The 21330-nt window shown below is 44.9% G+C and overlaps 2 protein-coding genes across 10 annotated transcripts in view; one reads left to right on the top strand and one right to left on the bottom strand.

Moving 5' to 3' along the window:
* Positions 1-392: 392 nt before the first annotated feature.
* Positions 393-6105, bottom strand: LOC102930916 (jerky protein homolog-like). 2 transcript variants are annotated; one of them, XM_027832773.3, is made up of 2 exons: positions 5963-6105; positions 393-4969 (listed from the first exon to the last, which is right to left on the bottom strand). In XM_027832773.3, the coding sequence occupies exon 2, from the start codon at positions 4498-4500 to the stop codon at positions 2887-2889; it is 1614 nt and encodes a 537-aa protein (XP_027688574.2). In that variant the 5' UTR covers positions 4501-4969; positions 5963-6105; the 3' UTR covers positions 393-2886. The 2 variants fall into 2 exon arrangements, with proteins under 2 accessions (XP_027688574.2, XP_007054392.2); XM_007054330.4 differs by having other exon boundaries at positions 393-4966; positions 5963-6065.
* A 119-nt stretch (positions 6106-6224) lies between these two features.
* Positions 6225-21330, top strand: part of PPP1R12B (protein phosphatase 1 regulatory subunit 12B) — a 173387-nt gene continuing 158281 nt past the window's right edge. For all 8 annotated transcript variants that reach the window (XR_006286796.1, XR_006286797.1, XM_037885321.2 and 5 more), the window contains exon 1: positions 6225-6611. Coding sequence is in view for 6 of the 8 variants with exons in the window: in XM_037885321.2 (XP_037741249.1) it covers positions 6324-6611 (288 nt within the window). In the remaining 2 variants the exon portion in view is untranslated. The remainder of the gene's footprint in view (positions 6612-21330) is intronic.

Below are 21330 nucleotides of genomic sequence, written 5' to 3'. Positions count from 1 at the left end.
GGGGAGGAGAAAACCTGGATTTGTGCTGGAAATGGCCCACCTTGATTATCATACACATTGTAAGGAGAGTGATCACTTTACATAAGCTATTACCAGCAGGAGAGTGGGGTAGGGGAGAGAAAACCTTTTGGAGTGATAATCACCCATTTTTTCATGGTTTGTGTGTATAAAAATGTCTTCTGTACTTTCCACAGTATGCATCCGATGAAGCGAGCTGTAGCTCACGAAAGCTTATGCTCAAATAAATTGGTTAGTCTCTAAGGTGCCACAAGTCCTCCTTTTCTTTTAACAGAGTGAAAGTCACCTCTGCTACTTGCTTCAGATTTAGAATCTCTGGGAACACAAAGACCAACGGTAATGACCATACAGACATTCACAAGTACAAGGTTTAGTCTGTTTTCCAAGTTTTATTAAAGTTACAGTTAAAGTTATGATTACCCAAGCATATAGAAATTCCATACACACCTATGCACAAGTTACATATATAGCCATACTCACATCCTTAACGATATTCTTAAGGTCTGATGGCTGCCTTGCCAACTGATCATCAGTAGAGGGATGATTCCTGCTGGAGTTTCCCATAGGGAGCTCAATTTTCCTAATGTGGGCACCCTCTTTTTAAAGTGTGATTCTGACTATACAACATTAGCATTTACACACATAGCGAACCCTGTGGTTAGGGCATGTGTTAGAAAAATGTGACTACTACGTATCTTGTAAGCAAAATATTACTCTTATTGTTAATTTTTTGGAATATCACCCATTAGTACATCTTTTCCCATAATCTTGTGGCATAGGGTCATTCTTTGGTCACTTACTTATGTCAAGCATTTCTTAAGCCTAGCATGGCTAAGCTAAAATCTTACAGGCCTCAGCCTGTAGGCCTTGCGTTTCAGCCCTATTTACTTAGATACCTAATAAATAATGATCCCTCCTAACTACTGATCAATCTTATACTTCTACAATCCTACAATTTAACTCTATTTAACATACAACGATTATATAGGACATAACATGTTAGTTAATCATAATATCACATAATAAATGAACAATAAACTAAAATCATTGGCTACAAGACTTAGAAGCTAGCTGGGAGGCTGTAAAAAATGATATTAATATACAAATATCACTTTTCACAGAAGCAGACTTACTAGCTAGCAAGTCTAAAAAAAAAGCAACCAAAAAGGCAAAAGAAACAACAACAAAAAGACAAGAACATGCAAACACCTTATTTGTGTTTCTATTCTCTTTAGGTGCAGTAAAGAATAGACACAACTGTTCATTATTTTTATTATTGACTCTGCAAAAAATCCCCTATATAAATAAATTACAATGATTTGGATGTGTTTATGTGCATATTTATTTGTTTTTCCTAAAGTTAATTAAGTATTTTAGGAAAAATTATCAGAGCGACCACCAGCAAGAGTTGGTAGCTGTACTCTGAAGCCACCAAAAATTTGTTGTGAGAACCCCTGGACTAGATGATCACAATGGCCCCTTTTGGGCTTGGAATCTATGACTTTCCAGGCTGAGCACTTCCCTGTCTACACTGTGAATTCCCCAGCAAAGTCAGACCGCCTAAGCAGGTCTGCTTTACTTTTTTCCTCAGAGCACAGGGTCAAAGGTTGGATCCAGAGGTGAGAAGCTGCCTTCACCTCTTCCCAAATATTTCCTAGGAATCCCACTTTAATTTGTTTGTCTAGGACATTGTATCAAAGAGTCTTCTAAGCTCATAACACTTCCTAGGGTAAACGTTTAGCCAGGTTTCCTCCCTAGAGATGTTCTATACAATCCCACGATAATACATACACATTTTCATTTTTAATATAATGAACTCCTAAGATACTGAATATTAATTCAATAAGCTTTAACGTCATTCAATAAGGTTGGACCAAGATATTTAAGGAAATTGCCATATCTGTCACACTGCAGTGTTTTTGAAAACACAATTAATGCAGAATTATAGAGATTTTTGCAAACAGAGATAAAAAAAACAACTAAGATGCAACAGATGTGGGAACCACTAACAACCAGGAGACTGAATTTTAATAAAGCATGATTTAAAACCATGGTCTCCCTCCTATATCAAAGTCAGCCCGCGTAAGGCCTGAAACGGCAAACACTTAACACCAAGCATAATGCTTACTACCATGAGCAGTTAGCTCCATTGTTCGATCCTGCACAACAGACTGAAGTCAATGGGCCTACCCCTATGTTTAAAGTTAAGGATGTGCTTAAGTGTTTTGCTGGATCAGGCCAGAACGCTAAGCATCTGATAGGCTCACACCCCCATAGGCTCTGCAAAGTGATTGTTTGTCAAATAAATATGTAACAGGGAAGTTAAGTGCCAACTATGACCACCAGAGGGAGCTCATAATATACAATACAGTAGAACCTCAGAGTTACAAACACCTTTGGAATGGAGGTTTTTCCTAACTCTGAAATGTTGATAACTCTGAACAAAACGTTATGGTTGTTCTTTCAAAAGTTTACAGCCGAACACTGACTTAATACAGCTTTGAAACTTTACTGTGCAGCACAAAAACGCTGCTTTTAAACATCTTAATTTAAATGAATCAAGCACAGAAACCATTTCCTTACCTTGTCAAATCTTTTTAAAAAAAAAAAAAAAAATATTCCCTTTTTCTAGTAGTTTACGTTTAACACAATACTAGATTTCAATTTTAAGTAATTTCTCTTGCTTTTTTTTTAGCGTTAGTTATCCATGAAAAAAAAAAAAAGCCAACATAAAAGCCCACCAATTTAAATGTCCATTCAAATAGCACTAAAAAAATGTGGTAGCAAAACATACCGGTACTAGTTTTTATAACGACAATTTAAAAAAGTATCCAAACTTAACTCTCCTGCTTAACTTTACAGCATTAACTATGTAGACTTGAAAAAATCTTTAATGGTACTTTGCCTGAGGTTGCTCACAAGCTTTTTTGCTGCCAAGGTGCGTAGCTTGTGAAGCATCATTAGGTTAATCGGTGTGGCTTCCGGCTGTTGTTCAAGCCATTGAAGACAGGCAGTGAAGCACTCTTCTGCTTGCATGTGTGGGACCTTCTTGGCATTCTCCCCCTCCTTATCACTGTCACTGTCTGGTTGTGCTGTTTCTCGTACCAATTCAATTATCTCATGGTCAGTAAGAATAGGGTGTCCGTTCTCATGTTTATCTGCATTTAGCCATTCCTCCTGTTCCTCAATGGTGATATCCAAAAGCTGTCGCTCTTCAGAAAAATCTAGTTGATTTATTTCCATCCGGTCACTGTTTTGCAAATTATCTGGTTCAGTGTTATCAATACACCGCCAAAGTGTATTCCATGAGCGTCTCAAAGACTCAGAGCTAATCTCACTCCAGGACTCGGCACACATGTAGACAGCATCTTTGATTGTCAGCTGTTTACAAAAATCTGTGTAAGATTCAAATTGCATTGATCCCAATAATAATCGCTGTAAGAGGTTTCGCTTGTATCGACATTTCATGTTTTCTAGAACACTTCGGTCCATTGGCTGAACGAGGCTGGTGACATTTCGTGGCAAAAACAAACACCGAATGCTTCCGTCTTCCGTCAATAGATTTTCAATGGCAGGGTGAGATGGCGCATTATCCATCAGTAGAACAGCTCGGATAGGTAACGATTTTGAGGTAAGGTAGTCTTTCACAAGCGGAACAAAGTGTTTAAAAAACCAGTCGGAGAAAATGCCTTTATCCATCCAAGCACAGCGCTGGCTGTAGTAATGGACAGGTAGAGCTGACATGGTGACGTTTGCAAAGCAGCGAGGTTTTGCCCTTTTGTGAATGAACACCAATGGGAGACGGAAATCCCCGCTTGCATTAGCAGTAGCCATCAGTGTGACCCGATCTTTACTGGATTTGAAATTCTTCGCCTGTTTTTCTGAACTGTCTGCCAGAGTCTTCTTTGGAAGCAGGCGCCAATACAAGCCAGTCTCATCGCAGTTAAACACTTGGTCCCGAGTAAGTTCATGTTGTTCAATAAATGATTTGAAAATGTTTTTAAATACACCAGCAGCATTCCAGTCAGTTGTCAGGAACTCTTCTTGCATCCTCAACTGCCGTATTCCATGCCGATTTTTGAACCGACAGAGCCATCCTGTGCTTGCTTTAAAATGGTTCTCACCTTTGTCTGGATACATTTCTCGGTAGAGTAACTTTGCCTTTTCTGTAACCATCACACCGCTTATAGGAGTGCCTTTTGATCTCTCTTGTGCAAACCACAGATGCATTGCCTTATCAAAAGCATCATCAGCAGCTTTGCGTACAATACACCTGCTTTTTACTGTTCCGTTGTCTTTGGCTTCTTTTGCAAATTGCTTTATTTTTTCCTGGCTTTTCCGAATATCGGTGATGGTGGATTTCCCAATACCATATTCTACCGCTATGTTGCTGAGGCTAACACCACTGTCTAGTTTTTTTAATATTTCTAGTTTTGTGTCAATTGAAAGTGTGACACGTTTGCGCTTCCTACTGCTTGCCATTTTGCTTGGTCATACAGTATTTGCCTTTTTTTTTTTCCTCTGATGCTGCCTGATCACGTAATTCTGGTTCCAAATGAGGTGTGCAGACCAGTTAGTTTGTAACTCTGGTGTTCGTATTGGCGAGGTTCTATTGTACATGTAACAGAAACACACTGAAACTATCGAATAAAATGTAGTCACTGACTCCTAATGGAAAACTGAAAAATATTCTGTTTTGAAACAATTCAGCTCTGATCTAATATGTTCTGGGTTCTTTTTTCCTTCTTTGCTTGTTGTTGTTCATGAAAATAGGAACTTTGTTACTTAAAAATTAATCTGCTGCTCCTTCTTTCTCAGTTTGTAACCTTAAAAATATTCCCACGACAAACAGATGTGGTGTATCAAAGGGAGTGTTCTGAATTCGGAATAAGGCGCATGAGTGAGTTAATTTCTAAACAACCAAGTTCTTCCTTTCAATCAAATGTTCCTACTGGTCAAAGGGAAGACAAAAAGAAAGAACATGTTATATTAATTTATTACAATTCATTATTATTATTGAGTAATTAAAAACTGGATCATGATGCACACTTATGAGGAGAAAAGGAGTACTTGTGGCACCTTAGAGACTAACCAATTTATTTGAGCATGAGCTTTCGTGAGCTACAGCTCACTTCATCGGATGTGCTGTAGCTCACGAGAGCTCATGCTCAAATAAATTGGTTAGTCTCTAAGGTGCCACAAGTACTCCTTTTCTTTTTGCGAATACAGACTAACACGGCTGTTACTCTGAAACTTATGAGGAGGCAGGGGAAAGTTTGTATGCGCGCCTTTAGGCCCTGATCCTGCAAACAGTTATACACGTCTTTAAGCATGTGAGTATATCCATTGGTTTCAATGAGACCACTCATGTGTAAAGTTAGGCAAGCACTTGCAGTTCAACATCAAAACTTCCGGACATTTGAACGCTTTAGGCCCTAATCCCGCAAATTTCAGTGGGCCCAGTAATGTGCTTAAGGTGCCCTCTGTGCGGAGGTGTTTGCAGGCTCAAGGCCTAACTGTGCAGCCTGACATGTGTTGTTTTCAAAATACATTTAAAAATCTATTTCTGTGAGTTGCGCGCAGAAAATCCGCAGCTGGGGACGGTCTCGGCAGGACTCCGCCGAGGAGCCGAAAGCCGATGCCACGCTGCAACAGAAGCCCCGGGCTGCTCCGGCTGCAGTGCAAAAACAGGGGGCGGTTTTCTTGGCACCCCTGCCCCCACGCCTCCTCCAGACATTCGGGGGGGGGGGGGATAGCTCAGTGGTTTGAGCATTGGCCTGCTCAACCCAGGGCTGCGAGTTCAATCCCTGAGGGGGCCATTTCGGGATCTGGGGGGCAAAAATTGGGGATTGGCCCTGCTTTGGGCAGGGGGTGGGACCAGGTGACCTCCTGAGGCCCCTGATGGCTGCCACCATTATCAGTCGCCGCACTCAGCAGTACTCACCGGCCTGCACCAGGGGCCTTGCTCGCAGGAGCCTCGTCCCGACCCGCACGACGGGGAAAGCGCTTCCGGTTCCGCAGGCCGCCCCCTGGCCGCTTGGGATTCTGGGAGTTGTAGTCCGCGGGGGCGGCGGTGCGCCGGCGGGCGGAGCGGAGGGGCGCGGCCCCGGGGCGCGGAGGATGCTGGGAGTGGTAGTCCGCTCAGGGCCGGGCGGGGGGAACTACGTGTCCCGCGGTGCTTGAGGGCGGCGGCGCCTGCGCGCTGCGGCCCAGGAGTCGTAAACATGGCGGCGGGGGCGCTGCGCTCTCCTCCGGGGTGAAGCCCGCTGCGGTCCCTGCTCCTCAGTGCGGCGGCGGCGGCGGCGATGTCGGAGCCGGGGCACCTGGGGGTGAAGCGGGCCGAGTCGGCGCGGCTGCGGCGGGCCGAGCAGCTGCGGCGCTGGAAGGGCTCGCTGACCGAGCTGGAGCCGGGGGCGCCGGCGGGCGCCCGGGGCCGGCACCGCGGCGGGGGGGCGCCCCGCGTCCGCTTCGAGGAGGGCGCCGTGTTCCTGGCCGCCTGCTCCAGCGGCGACGCCGAGGAGGTGAAGCGCCTGCTGGCCCGCGGCGCCCGCGTCAACACGGCCAACGTGGACGGGCTGACAGCGCTGCACCAGGTACCGGGACCGGACCCTTCCCGCCCCCCCCCGGCCCGGACCCTTCCCGCCCCCCCCGGTCCTGACAACCCCCCCCCCCCCGGCCTGGACACCGGTCCGGACACCCTCCCCCCGGCCCGGACCCCTTCACCCCCCCGGTCCTGACAACCCCCCCCCCCCCCCCCGGCCCGGACCCTTCTCCCCCCCCGGTCCTGACAACCCCCCCCCCGCCTGGCCCGGACCCCTTCCCCCCCCGGTCCTGACACCACACCGCCCCCCTGGCCCGCACCCCTTCTGCCCCCCCGCAGTCCTGACAACCCCCCGCGGCCTGGACACCGATCCGGACACCCCCCCCACCTGGCCCGGACCCCTCCCCCCCCCGGTCCTGATAACCTCCCCCCCCGGCCTGGACACCGGTCCGGACACCCCCCCCCGGTCCGGACCCTTTCCCCCCTGGTCCTGACAACCCCCCCCCCCGGCCTGGACACCAGTCCGGACTGCCCCCGGGCCTGGACCCCTTCCCTGCTCCCGGCCCGGACACCACACCACCCCCCTGGGACCGGACCCCTTCCCCGTGACCGGTTCTGACACCCCATGAAACTGACTCCCCTCGACCGGACACCGGCCTGGACTGCCCCCGGGACCGGATCCCCGTGCCTGATCCCCCATTAAACTGACACCCTGGCAATGGACCCCCATCCCTCCGGGAGAACCTCCCTCCCGCATCCCCATGGGACTTACACCAGCAAGACCTTCTCTCCCACCCTCCCCGGGGCTGGACCCCTCGGATCTCTCCTGGGACTGGCACCTCCAGGGGGCCTTCCCTCTGCACCCTCACCCTGAATGATTCCCCCTCTGGGATTGGGACTCCCAGGGGACTTTGTTTCCCAGACTGCTCTGGACTTACCCTCATGGGGCCACTCCACACTGATCTCCCCCACCCACCCCCAGGGCTGTCACCTACTGCCCCGGTAGGTGGTCTGTTCCACTCCCCAGGGGCCAGGACCTCTTAGGCTTGATGCCTACTTTCGTGTGGCTGACTCCTGGGAGACATGCTGCTTTTGCCCTGGGCATTACCCAGGTGACTTCCCTGACAAGGGCAGGGTAATTGCTACCTCCCATCCTCACAGACAGGTACTTGGCTCTTCACAGCCTTATATCAAGTACCAGCTGTGGAGATGGGAGGTAGTAAGGGTCAAGGGGTGCTGTCCCATCACCTTCCTGGCTGGGGTGGTTGACACCTTCACCAGGTAATACATTTGGTAGCTCTTCTCCAGGTAATTGTATATAAGGACCTCTCATCCCCTGAAACAAAATCTGCCCCATCAACTTCCTGTGTCAAGTAATCTTCGCTGCGCTGCATAATGTAATAACCTTCCTCCAGGCTATTGACCAGATCAAGATAGTCATCTCCTTCTCTTCCCCGCACCTTGCCCCTTACAGTCCTGCTCTGGAATAACTACTGATCACTGCCCAGCACTATGTGAAAAGAATCCTCCTTGTTCATCAAATTTCATTCTTCCCCGATTTAATGTTCTCCTTGCAGCAGGTTACACCCCTGCCATGTTACTATTCACTCTCTGTGTCTTACACTGCATTGCCTTCCTTCCCCCAATAACAGCCACATGGTTTTTCTTTCCACCAGTAACAAATAATACTCCCTCCCCAAGAACCCAGGAGGAGAAGAAAATAAGACTGTAGAGACTTGGCTCAGTCCACTGTCTTTTCCTCTTGGTTTGGGGGAAGGGTATCACTGAGGAGAAAGAAAACAAAGCTTTCAAATGTCTTGTCAGTTTCTTGCAGGAGAGGGAAAGATTAGATTGGCCATTCTTACCTGCAATACCTATATCTGCTTCTTAAGATGTTTACAAACAAAGTGAAATAAACAAGGCTTTGGTGTGAGAGAGGTCCATTTTGCATATCTTTCTCTGTCAGCACCTATAGAAGGGACCCTATAACATCTAGTGCAATAATATACTGTCTGCTCTGGCTATTTTTAAAAATCTGACAGTTTGATTATTGTAAAATCTCTCAAAGAAATAGAGCAGCTAAATGAGCGAAATAGAGTCCTGGCCTGTCCAGTCTTGCCCCAGACAGAGAAATTGACAACTCTGATTTCTTGAAACTTTATGTATAGAAATTGTTTCAGCTCTAAGACTGTGTTTTTCATGTCTAGAAATTACTACTGTACTTGGAAAACTTGGGGGCTGCCATTTTTGCAAGGTCAAAACGGGCTCTTGTCTGCCTCCTCATATCTACCATGTGGGAGTTGCCCTGATACTTTTGACTTCCAAAACTTTTTTTTTTTTGGCAACCTTTGCAGAGACCACAAGGTGCCAGAGTCTCAGATAAGCAACATGGATTCTATTAATATAAATCCAAATATACTGCAAACTACGCAAAAGTAACCTTAGAGGCTAGCCTTAAAATGTCAAAATCTTGGAAATTCAGAATCAAGCCCAATTCATCCCTTAGCTTATGCTGTGCCTGTGTAATGCAATGTGTTACGTGATCTAGTGTATTAATGTCAGATCTGTGGTACCCTGGTACAACAGTGAGGCAGCTATATGTTTAAAATGACTGGCAAGGAACTTAGCAGAGCATCTGAAATTACAGCTGGTTGCTTTTGTCAGTGAAGTCAGGTTTATTTTAAATTGTATTTAAAAGTTCTTGTTTCTTACATTGGCTGAGACCTTGTAGACTAAATATCACTGCATTAGATTTTTGTGGTCAAGTGATAAAACCTTGAAATTACGGTTTTTAAAAAAAATATACTGATTGCTGTGGCACAAAAAAGCAACAGTAGTTGAGTCGTATAATAGCTCCTGTCTTAGTTTGGTTAGTATTGTGAACTGAAATACTTGGGACACCTAGCAACTTGTTCAAGGAATGTGACCCTTTTTGATCTGGATGTAGGCTGTGGTCTGCATTCATATTTCCTCATGACCAAAGGTGTCATGCTTTATCCTTATTAGCCCATCTTATTAGCATATGTCATGACATATCCTTATTAGCCCGTCCCCTCCTCTGGGCCAGTTTGATTGCTTGAGTGTACAGGTATTAAAGGAGTGTTTTAGCTTTGGTATTGTGGAAAACGCCAATTGACAATGTACTGAAAATTCATAATTCACATTTTTCTGATAAGTTGTACCTCATAAACTTTACAACATTTGTACTTCTACTTTAATTATCTGGGTAATAATAATGGATAATCCCATGGACTCTAGCAACAACCGTAATATAAGTAGCTATTGACGAGTTCAGGGTGTAAAAAGTATTTGATAGAGGAAAATTTAATTACTGGTGGATGTAGCATGGTAGAGTTGGAAGGAGAGGCTCTCTTGGAGTCCAAGATGGAATTGTTGCCACAGTTCGAGGAAATTATTATATCACCTTGCTGATGCATGCAATACAGACCTCCAAAAAAAGCTTGTAATTAAGCAGCTCGCTACGTGTCAGAATTTTCAGACACTAATGATAAATTCTTTCTACCATGAGATCAGATTTATTGAATGAGGGACCAGTGATCAGCAGACAGCACCCAAATTTCAATTTGTATACGGAGAGGATTCTATCTTAGCAACCAACAAAGTGTCGGATAACACAGTGAAGATTAACATTTAGAGCGTGATATTGTAAACTGTTAACTCATCATAAGAATAGTTCTTAGACATGTGAGTAGTCAAACTGAAGCAAATGAGACTACACAAGTGTAAGGCTTAATTGTGTAAGTAAAGATTTGCAGGAAGGGAGGTGATATTTTGAATGCTAATAAACTTGGCACTAATTTCCCCCCTCCCGCATTAGAGTATTGTGGGTTTTCACTGTGATGCCAGACTAAACATTCTTGTATATATTATGAATTCATGGAACGCTGTTTATATATGATGTAAAGCATGTTGCACCTGACAAATTTATATCAAATGATAATGCATGTAACCTTAAATATATCTGAAAATCTGAGTGATGGTGTTTTGGTATTGAGTGTATGGGTCACAGGATGTTTTCTTTCCTCTTTGGAAGATGACACTCTGGATAGTGTAAAGCCATCCCTCAAAGCCAAAGTAAGTTGAAAGGCCTGATAAACTGCTAGTGTGTTGATAAAAGCTGCAACAAATAGACTATAATACAGTCTGAATATTTCTGTAATACTGTTGTTGTTTTCACTGGAATTAAAAACATATATCACTTGTAAAACCAAATGGCTACATAAAGAGGAAAGGGGTTCTGTTAAATGGAACAAGTCTGCTTGTTGCTGGGGTGGTTGGTAGGAAATGTTTTCTTTTCCATTAAAGCAAGTACGTTCAGGCAAACGAGGTGCTTGTGTTCAAGGAGTTAAGATGAGACTTTTGGTACAAGCAGAGATTTGCCTAATTCAGAAATTCTCAAACTTTAGCAACCTGAGGACCCACATTTTGTTTTAAAATTTTTTGAGGACCCCCAAACTGGCTTCTAATTTTCCCCTGGGGTGCTCAACCCCTGCTCAGCCCCAGGTCCCACCCATCTCCACCTCTTCCTGCACCTGCTCCACCCCTGCTCCTCTTCTTCCCCGTCTCTTTCCTCCTCTGAGCGCACCCCATCCCCGCTCCTCCCAGCGCCTCCTGCACACCGCTGAACAGCTGTTCTGTGGTGTGTAGGAGGCACTGGGGGGGGAGTTGCAGTGGGGTCAGCGGCCTCAGACATGACTTGCGGACCCTCAGGGGTTCATGGACCCCAGTTTGAGAACCGCTGGTAGTTCATTGGTTTACGCAAGTTGTCAATGTGAGTTTAAACTTTCTACCATTTCATTCTTGCGTGATTTTACATTTTCATATATCAAATGTCACAGGCCACACAATAATATTGGTTTAGTTTCACTGGAAGCACTCGGTGGCTTCACACACTTTATTGCTTTCATACAGAGTAAATTTGAAGCATCTTTCACTTTTCCATTTGGCTAGCCATAGCTATTGGTCTCCTCTTCCATAAATGTTTCACCCAGTTTTTCTAAGAAAAATTATATATTTACTTTGGGAGACCTACTCTTTGCTATATAACTGTGAAATTGTATTTTGAAAATGACCTTTGAAATTACAAGTGGCATCACAGAGCCTCCAGCTGGTGGTGGCCATCTTTCTGAGAAGTGTCATGTGTGGTGTGTGAGCCTGAGCCGAGAGCCAAATTCTGATCTCAGATATTTATGCTGTAACTCAAAGTAGACTTCAGTTGAAGTTGTGCGCTTAGCCCAGTGACCATAAAACTGTTTCTGGGTTAACATCAGCCAAACTCACCATGTAAACCTTCGGTAGCTTTATGTGTGTTCAACATAAAAATTCTTGCTATGATCGTTTTTAGTATTTTTAAGTAGGATGGAAAGTAGTTTAGTATCTCTGATGTAATGTCTGCAAACAGCTGGTGTCATTAACTTATCAGCAAAGCCTCCATTTCAGCTGGAGAAACAGAAACACCAATTTCAGTTAGACTTTATTTTCAAATAGTTTAGGCTCAAAACTATTTGTGGTGAGTGAGAGGTAGGACTCAGCAATCAATTTCTGCAAAACTTTAAACTTTCTTTAAAAACCAGTGTTTCTAGTTCTCCTTGTTGTGAAGACAACTTTCTGACCGTAGACACCATTGCATGGTGTTGGGTCTTGTAGGCATCCCCAGTGCCTGTGCTAATCTTCCTCAGAACTTGGCTAAGCAGCAGCAGAGTGAAATTAAGACTTGTAGCACTTTCATTGCTGCCATTCGGAATCCTGAGGGCATTAGTGGAACTAAAGTTTTGGGCTGACTTTATGCTATAGCTGTTTAGGAGAACTCTGAGCAGCAGCAGGCACTGGAGCTGTTCATGAGGGGAGTACAGTTCAAAGGGGAGCCCAGAAATTCGAGATGATGGGAAAGGTAATGTAATGAAGACACCTCCTGCTTCTCGCAGCAGCCAGGAGGCTCTCGGGGGGGGCGGGGGGGGGGGGGGGGGGCGGTATGTACGAAGTAGTGAAGGGTATATTTGGCTAAGTATTCAGACGTCACATTTGCATGTTCTGTTTTGGTCTGCACACCTTTAAATTTAGTTTTGCCTATACATCCAGCTTAATACCATTTACGTTTAGGTGGCTCTATCCCTGAAACGTACTCAATTCCTACAAGTGAGAGGGCTGGTTTGCTAGTCAAGGTGAAACATACCTGTGCCATCACACCTCCACAAAGCCACTGCTCCAAGCTGTGCTTCGAGCAATTTAAACTAAATAGTGCTGTACTGGTTGTACTCTACTTAATTATAACATTGTTCATCAAATTTCTATTTGATAAATTGTTAAAAATATAACTTACTACTAGAGCTGGTTGAATAGTAGGAAAAAAATGTGTCTGATTTGATATCTTTTACTGCTGTTCATCAGACAATATATTCTCCAAGTACTGTTTGAGCAGCTGTGGAGAGAGCTGAATACCCCAGAGATGTATTGGTCAGACAAATTAATTGGACAAAGACTGATGAAATTTGAAGAAGAATCACTGAATGCTTTGTGACCAGTTCACTCAATTTCTTTTGCTTTTGGAATACTTTTTTCCCTTTCTGCATTCACTCCACATCTTCTTTACTTTGCTATGTTAAATCATGATCAGGCCTTTTTTTTTAAGAGCTGTTTTCAGTCCCTTACACCTGCCTCCGTACACCTGTACATGTGCCCACAAGTAGGGCTTGGAATTGTGCTTGGCACTTAACCACATACTGAAACCAAACTGGGAACTCCCTGAACAGAGGAGACATTGCCAGTGAGAAGCAAATACTCTTTCTCCCCCATCTACTAGGGAATTCCTACCAGGGTGCTTTTCTTGGCTCTTCTTCAGGGGCAGCATATTTTATATCATTCTCTAGCTAGTAGGTGTTAAATTTTGAAGCCAGCCCTCATACCCCTTATCCAGCTGCTGAAAGGTAGGGGGTAGAGACATCCTTTGTAGTCCCATTCCCCCCTACTCTGTTGCACCCCCAGTTTACTTGCTGGGAGGAAGATGGGCAGGGGTATCTCTATTCCTTCTCCAGCATACTGACACCAGTATTGGGGGAGGTCCATCTATGCTACTTCCTTTTCCAGCCTCCATTCAGCCCTCAATAGTAAATAGATGCACTGTCTGTTTCTGCTGCTGCTGCTCAGAGCTTTCCCAAGCAGGAACAAAGTGAAATTGACGAGATTTTTTTTGGCCAGTTTCACTGCCATCCCCACCTTTCTCAGTAGCAGCTCTGAAAACTGACAAGTAGAGCCCTGCACGGACACAAAATTTGTATCCGTGTCGGATCCGCATATGGATATGTGGATATCTGCGGATATAAAGCAGACATCCATGGATTTACAGGGTTCTACTGACAAGACTCTGGTCCCTTACGTCTACTGCTGCTTCAGAAAGCTCGGAGCAGTAGCAGTAAGGCTGTCTGCAGATTTCAGAAGAGGAGCACTGTATTTGTTTACACTCAAATGATGCTTGGAAATTAACTTTCACCACTATAAGTTATTATTTTTTTAAATGAAAGCTTGGATTCTGCAGGAAGCATTCTTTTTGCCTGTGGCAAATAAACCTTTAAGGTGCTGGGTGGGTGTAACAATACTGTGCCCTGATATGAAGACACATTCAAGGCCTTATAACTGACCTGTGTAAATACTGTTGCAGTTGAAAAAGCTCCTTATGCCAGCAGATGATATAGGAATCTTGCATGAAACCATGTTGTGTGGTGCTTCTCACACTGAATATCTGGAGTGCTCTGCCGATCTACAGCTATGACATAGCACATCTGAAGCCTGAGCTATAGGAACCAGTTGAAAGGTTAGGGATGGTATTTGAATGCAGAGTTCTGTTACTGTTAAAGCCGGAATGAGATTACCATAAATTCTATAACATGAAATAGGCAGCAGTCTCTGTGATAAACTTCCAAGACTAGTGTTCAGTTTATATTTTTGAAGGATAACGAAGAGGGCTAGAAGAAAAGGAGTACTAGTGGCACCTTAGAGACTAACCAATTTATTTGAGCATGAGCTTTCGTGAGCTAGAGACTCTTTTGAGAGTGCCGATTAGGTGGAGTGTGGCTCATATGGCACTCACCAGGATTCTCACAGAGGCCATAACACATCGAGATCATCACTAACCCCTAAAAAATGTAGCACTTCAACTTGATAAAAATAGTCCCATGATCTAGCTCTCCATTGAGGATAAGTGCCTGCAGCAGGTCTGAAAAGCTGGTGTGGTAGAAGTATGTGTATTAGAACAATTGTCAAAAAGTGAAACACCACGCAAATGAGTTTGTTTTTTTTTAACTACAAACTTTCCAAGATAATTCTCTTCTGGGTTAGGGGTGAGAGGGTGGAGTTACACATGCTATAACTTATGCGGAAAAAAGTCTTTTTCAGAGGACTGGGGTAGGGTGTAACTCAAAACAGAAATGGAGGACCCTTTAAGGAATATTTTGTTGTTTTTCTCAAGAACAGAATCCTCCATGCAATGAATGAAGCTGCTTGGCCTAGTGGTGATGATACAACTTTAACATGCTGAAGGAGCCAATTCTGATTCCAGGGATCTGGGTTTGGAGTTAATTTCAAATGTTCCCCGAGGGTAGGCGCAGCAGGGGGATGCTAGGAGGTGCACTCTTGCAATCGCTTTCCCTGGACTGCAGATTCACAGGAACCTGTATGAAGTTGACAAATCCCAGAGCCCTTGTTGTGGGACTCATTCTGTACCTTCAGCTTGAAAGGGTGTACAAATAACCTGTCTAGTGGTAGCTCTGTGCAGACCCATAGGGGAGCATTTGCAGGCTCTTACCTGATAACTAAAAAGCCGTGAAAATGGAGGGGAAGGGAGATTGCCCTGCCCCAAATCATCCCTGCGCCTACAACCATCAGTGTCTTTCAGAGCTTGGGGGTTTCCTAGGACACTTATATTTACCCCTCAATACCGTGTAGAGCTTATGGATGCCTCAATGTTTCTTCCTCCCTCTTTCTGTGTAACTCCTGAGAAGCACAGAAGGGCAGAATAGGAAGTCTGCTAATGTGCATCCGCTGGTGTGAAGTAGCAGTGCTCCTTGTGTGTAGTGGTTGCAGAGTTCTCTATTGCATGCCAATAGGCAAGCTGCTGTGGAAGGTGCTGGTTTTGTTGGGCTCCTGAGTTCATTGGACTGTGCTGAGTTAGGCACCTTGTTTTCCTATATCAAGAGCCATTTAAATGATAAAAATCACAACTCCAGTGTTCAAAACTTCGGCATTTGATCTTCTGTTTTGTAATGTATGCAAGATTTACAAATGGATACTAATTGTGTTCTTTAGGGCGGGAAATCTTGTGCCAAGGCCTCTGTTTAGATTTAAATCCGCTTCAAGTTTCAGGTGTTAGAACAGATGTTTGTAAGTTAAGTTCTGAACTGTTTTACACCCAGTCCTAAAAATTCAAGAGTCATTTCAACTCCTTGGTCACAGAGTGGACTTATTTGAAACTATGTAGAAAAGTAAATCTTTACCCTAAAAGCAAATGTTGTAACTTTGGTCTTGGTACTCGCTTTGTTTTCACTCTTAACAAAGGGATTTAAATCCTGCTGTAACTGGAAAAATTGAACCTCACCCCTATCTTTGAGTTTCACTCCTAACATTTCCACAATACAATAAGCTGACCTTGCAGAGGGACACTGGAACAACTTCGGTTTTGCTTTTCCAGGATTCAGGCTTGGTCGTAAATCTTTGTGAAATGTACAGAATGTGGAATGACCACCTGCCATTAGCCTTTTCTGTGTCATTGCCTTTTCAGGCTAAAACTAAACCTGGCCCCACTCTGATACTTTGAGCAGCAAAGTTGATCTGACATTGCAATCGCTCAGCATCCATTTCCAGACTTTGTCTGAAGCTGCCTCCTATTTATAATGTGTTGTTCACTGCTGCCTTCCAGGCTGTTAGTGTTGCTTCTCTGCAAAGTTCAGTTTGGTTTGGAAAGGGGTGATATGAATGACTTCAAAAATCTAAGGTCTGGACAGTCGAACTATCGGTGATTTTAAAACTGACTTAGTTAAACTGGCGTAACTTTGTGCGTGGGCACGCTGTTGGTTTATCTGTGTAGTTTGTGTCATACAAGCGCAAGCTAAACCAATGTAAATGAAGTTTAAACCAACGGCGTGCCCCCACTCAAGGTTGCACAAGAGTAATTAAAGTGATTTAAAATTATACTGGTGCAACCCGTGTGTGTAAACAAGTTTAAGAATCCCAGACATAATAAAAGGTATTTCTCACCTGGCCTGGTCAAGATTAGAATATATGCAAGGGTTGGTTAGCCTGTCCCAGTCAGAGGTTGTGGGGGATTTCATCATGTGTTCACTCTCCATACATCCAATAAAAGGTGCACTCAATTGTCTGACAAATTAAAGTCTGTGTAGGAGCAGATATGTTGACTAGGAACTTGGATTTTCTCCTTTGGTGGAATATCATGTAGTTGAGTGAACCTTGGCCCTTCCAGTCTATTTTGTGTTCTCTTAAGTCTTCCTTGTGGCTTGTTTAAGCAAGTTGTACTACTTAAGCTGTATCAGTATAGTTAAAAGAACAGGAGGACTGGTGGCACCTTAGAGACTAACCAATTTATCTGAGCATAAGCATTCGTGAGCTACAGCTCACTTCATCGGATGCATTCAGTGGAAAATACAGTGAGGAGATTTAAATACACACAGACCATGAAAAAATACACATTGTAAGGAGAGTGATCACTTAAGATGAGCTATTACCAGCAGGAGAGTGGGGTGGGGGGAGAGAAAACCTTTTGAAGTGATAATCAAGGTGGGCCATTTCCAAGGGTTTGAATTTGAATCCAGGGAACCAATCGGTGGCGAGGGAAATGGTCAGTGAAAATGCAGATGACCTGGCTGGCAGGGGGGAAGAGCTGCTAGGCTCAGGCTACCTGCCTGCCTGTAACCTGACCCCTGGGGCTCCCCGCCCCCCTGGCACACCGGAGAGGGGGCTCATGCTGGTTAAAGCAGAACGAGCCCTACTATGGATGCAATTATATTGGTAAAAAAAACTGCTCATAGTGGTATAGCTTATTCCCATCCAGGAAGAGAAATTCTAGGCATCTGTATACCAGCATAACTGCATCCATCCTAGGGCTTCTGCTGGTGTAACTGTTTCAGGAGAATTTGCACCCCCATTGAAAATTATACTGGTACAACTTTCAAGTGTACTTGGTGTGGAGGAACACAGCCATAATGTCCAACCATGCTGCTTCTGTAAAAGGCATAGAACTTTGTTCAGATATCACCAAGTAGAGGTGTTGCTGGAAGGTAGCTGAAACGGTAATGAACCATAGGGAAAAAAGCCAACTTGTATCCAAAGGATTTTAACAAATTGCCAGTTACGTTAGTGTATGTTGACTCCCTGCATGTCAGCTCCTCCCAGCTCCTGTGTTGCATAGAGTGCGCCTGTGTTTTCTTACCATACCACATCTTTAGGGAGATGACGTAGCTGCATTGAGGCGCCCAGCCTCCCAAGCTGAGGAGGTGCTGCTATTCTACTTCTTTACCACGGAGCTAGCTTTTAGAGGGGTCTGTGAATCAAACCTCATGAACTAGCTCTATAGCAGGAGGGGCTCATCTTCAGACCCTACATCAAATTAGCCCAGCAGTATGTTTAAAATAATGATACTTAGCACTTTACATCTTCAAAGCCCCTCCCAGCCGGTTACAAGACCAAGAATCGAGTGTATGCGAAGCGTGTCCAGGATTTGAAATTCAGGAAAAAAAATTGACAATTGAAGTATTACCCCAATCGTTTCATTCAGGGCTCTGGAATACCTGATTTGGTTTGTCTGATCAGCAACACTCTGTCATCATCATCCTCCTTTGTAGACCTCGCGTTTTAGCAGACTGCATTGTATTGCTCTGGAAAAGTCCATCAATGTAGGAGGTAATATTTTCAAATAACACTTCAGTAGCCTAAATACATGAAAATCACTGGAGTAGGAAGTCCTCTCTCCTCTCACTCTACTGAACGCAATGCCCCACCCTGGTGCTAGATGATGGCTTGCTGCTTGTGAAGCTTCTGTCAGATACAACGTAAAGACAAAGCCCTGAATATTTGCAATCTTGAAGTGTCAATGAAACTCTTCATAAAGGGGGGTGTTGTGTCCAAATCTCAGTTTAGGTGATTGCACTCTGCTTGTTCCCCTTCGCCCTCTCCCCTCCTCCCCGATTCACTTGCAGCTCCACAGCTGCAGGGTTGCTGTGGGCTGTTAGTCGTCCTGTTTCACTGCAGCAGTGACTGCACTGCTGTCATGAGTAAACTGATCCCTTTACCTGTCTGCCTGAGCTTCACAAAACCTGCTGCTGGCTGAGCACTTCCGGGGCTTAGCTAGAAGGCGCTAGACAAGTACTGTATGTCGCAGTTACTGTATGCCCTGCATTTCCCTCCTTGCCTTCTTGTTTCCCGAGCTTGCTCTTTCTCCAGCACTGCCAGAATGACCCAATTAGATACTCCACTGGTCAGGTAATGCCAATGCTCTACTGGAAGAATGCCTGAAAGATACTGCCAGCTAGATGCTTTAGAGCTACCTTGCCAACCCTGCGAAGGCAGCAGCCTTGCCTCTGAGTCATCGCAAGCACTCTTTCTGCATGTGTGTGCTTGAGTGGTCTCGCTTGAGATGGTATAGAGAAACGTGCTCTCTGCCCTTTCCGTAGAAAATCTCATGTGTCTGAGGTGATTAGGTATCTGAATTGCGCAACTTCTGCAGGCTGTGATTTCCTTATCCTGTGGAGACCTCACAAACAGCCGCACATATCCTCGTTACCACCGGGCAGGTGAGTGTCATTCCTTTTTAGTTGGGCTTCTCTATCATTGCAGTTTTCTCAGAAAGCAGTCTCGCCTTTGCTTGCCGGCTTAGCTAGCATGATCATATTACACCTGCACTGAGTTCTTTGTTGACTCACTAAGCTGGCACTGTTGATCGTAAAGCCCTTATCTGTACATGCAGCTGTGTTTGAAATGTCCTCCCTGAGCATTTTTCTCATGGGCATTTCTACCCAAATACCACTTCTGTGAAAGTTCCCCACCATCTCATCATAACTGGTAGGCAATCTTGCCTTTGCCCTGGATGACCCTAGGTATGGAATTTCCTTCCCACTTTCTCTCTGTAAACCACACAGTCCACATCCTCCCATACCTGTATTCCACATGGTTGTGAGTAACCACTGGTAGTTCATGTTTGTTTGTTTTTTTTATGACAGTTTGAAGAAGATGGTCTCTGATCTTTATTTAAGATAGTTTGCTGTTGATCTCTCCCAATGGACTGGATGGGTGGGCTTTATAAATGAAACTCTATTAAATGAGTTAATTGTGCGGCTGGGTAGACCTAGGGTTGCCAACTTTCTAATCACACAAAACCAAATACCCATGACCTGCCCCTTCTCTGAGGCTCCGCCCGTGACCTGCTCTGCCCCTTCTCCGAGGGGACCCCCCACTCGCTCCATCCCCCCTGCCTGGGGCAGGGGATTGGGGAGGGCTCCAGCTGGGGATGTGGGCTCTGTGGTGGGGTTGGGGATGAGGAGTTTGGGTGCAGCAGGGGACTCCTGGACTGGGGTAGGGGGTTGGGGTGCGGGGTCCCACTGGTGCTTACCGCAGCTCCGAGGAAGCGGCTGCCAGGTCCCTGCGGACTCTAAGCGCATGGGCGGCCGGGCAGCTCTGCGATGCGCGCTGCCTTCGTGCCCGCAGGTGCCTCCCCACACAGCTGCCATTGGTCGTGGTTCCCGGCCAATGGGAGCTGTGGAACCTCCACTCGGGGTAGGAGCAGCGTGCAGAGCCTCCATGGCTGACCATGTGCCTAGGGCCCACAGGGACCAGGCAGCCGCTTCTGGGAGCCTTGGGCTCCTACTGGGCCACCGACTGGACTTTTAACGGGCCATTTGGCGGTGCTGACAGGATCCCCCAAAGTCCCTTTTCAACCGGGCGTTCCGGTCGAAAACTGGACCCCTGGCAACCCTAGTGCTACCCCTTATTCCAAGTGTATGAGTTTAAAGTTCAGAGCATATTGCAAGGATTATTTAGATCCCAAGTGGCTATGGAAATACCAACATGTATGCCTAAATATTGTGCATTATATACCATGGCCATTTCAAGCCCTATTGGCTTGTCTTCAGTAGACAAACCGATCAGTGCCATGGCATCTAATTTTAACTTGGAAACCTGTTAATCCTTAAGAAAACTGCTTAAATTAACAGGAGGTGGACAGGGAACAAAGAATGGACTTTGTCTGCGGTAGTTGGGAATAAATCCATATATGCTGACACACTGTAGCTAGACTTCTGTAAATTGTGCTGTTTATAAAACTTCTCTTTCCACTGCTGCCCTGTACAAAATTAAAAACTGCTACTTAAAGGAAATATGCTGGTCTCTTAATGTAATTTGTTTCCAAGGCTAATCTTATTAAACAGGTTTCAGAGTAACAGCCGTGTTAGTCTGTATTCTTATTAAACAGGAATATTGTAATGGTAAAGCCATATGCATTGTATAGCCCAGCATGTTCTAAGCTGTGGAATATCCAATGTTGCAGCAGGATGTCTGCCTTGATCTTGGAACAACCATGTCCCTTTAAAAAAATTTTTTAAATACAGATTTTAATCTAGGTTTTTAGAGTAATGCAAGCAGTTGTGATGCCAAAAACATGATCAATGAATGTGGCAGTTCCTACTTCATCTGTCATCTTTCCCTTCCACTGATTTGCAATATTGCCATCTTAAACTTCAATCTGATCTTGCAAA

Source organism: Chelonia mydas, chromosome 21, assembly GCF_015237465.2.
Source record: "Chelonia mydas isolate rCheMyd1 chromosome 21, rCheMyd1.pri.v2, whole genome shotgun sequence".
Taxonomy (NCBI): Eukaryota; Metazoa; Chordata; order Testudines; family Cheloniidae; genus Chelonia; species Chelonia mydas.
This window is presented reverse-complemented; position numbering and strand designations above follow the sequence as displayed.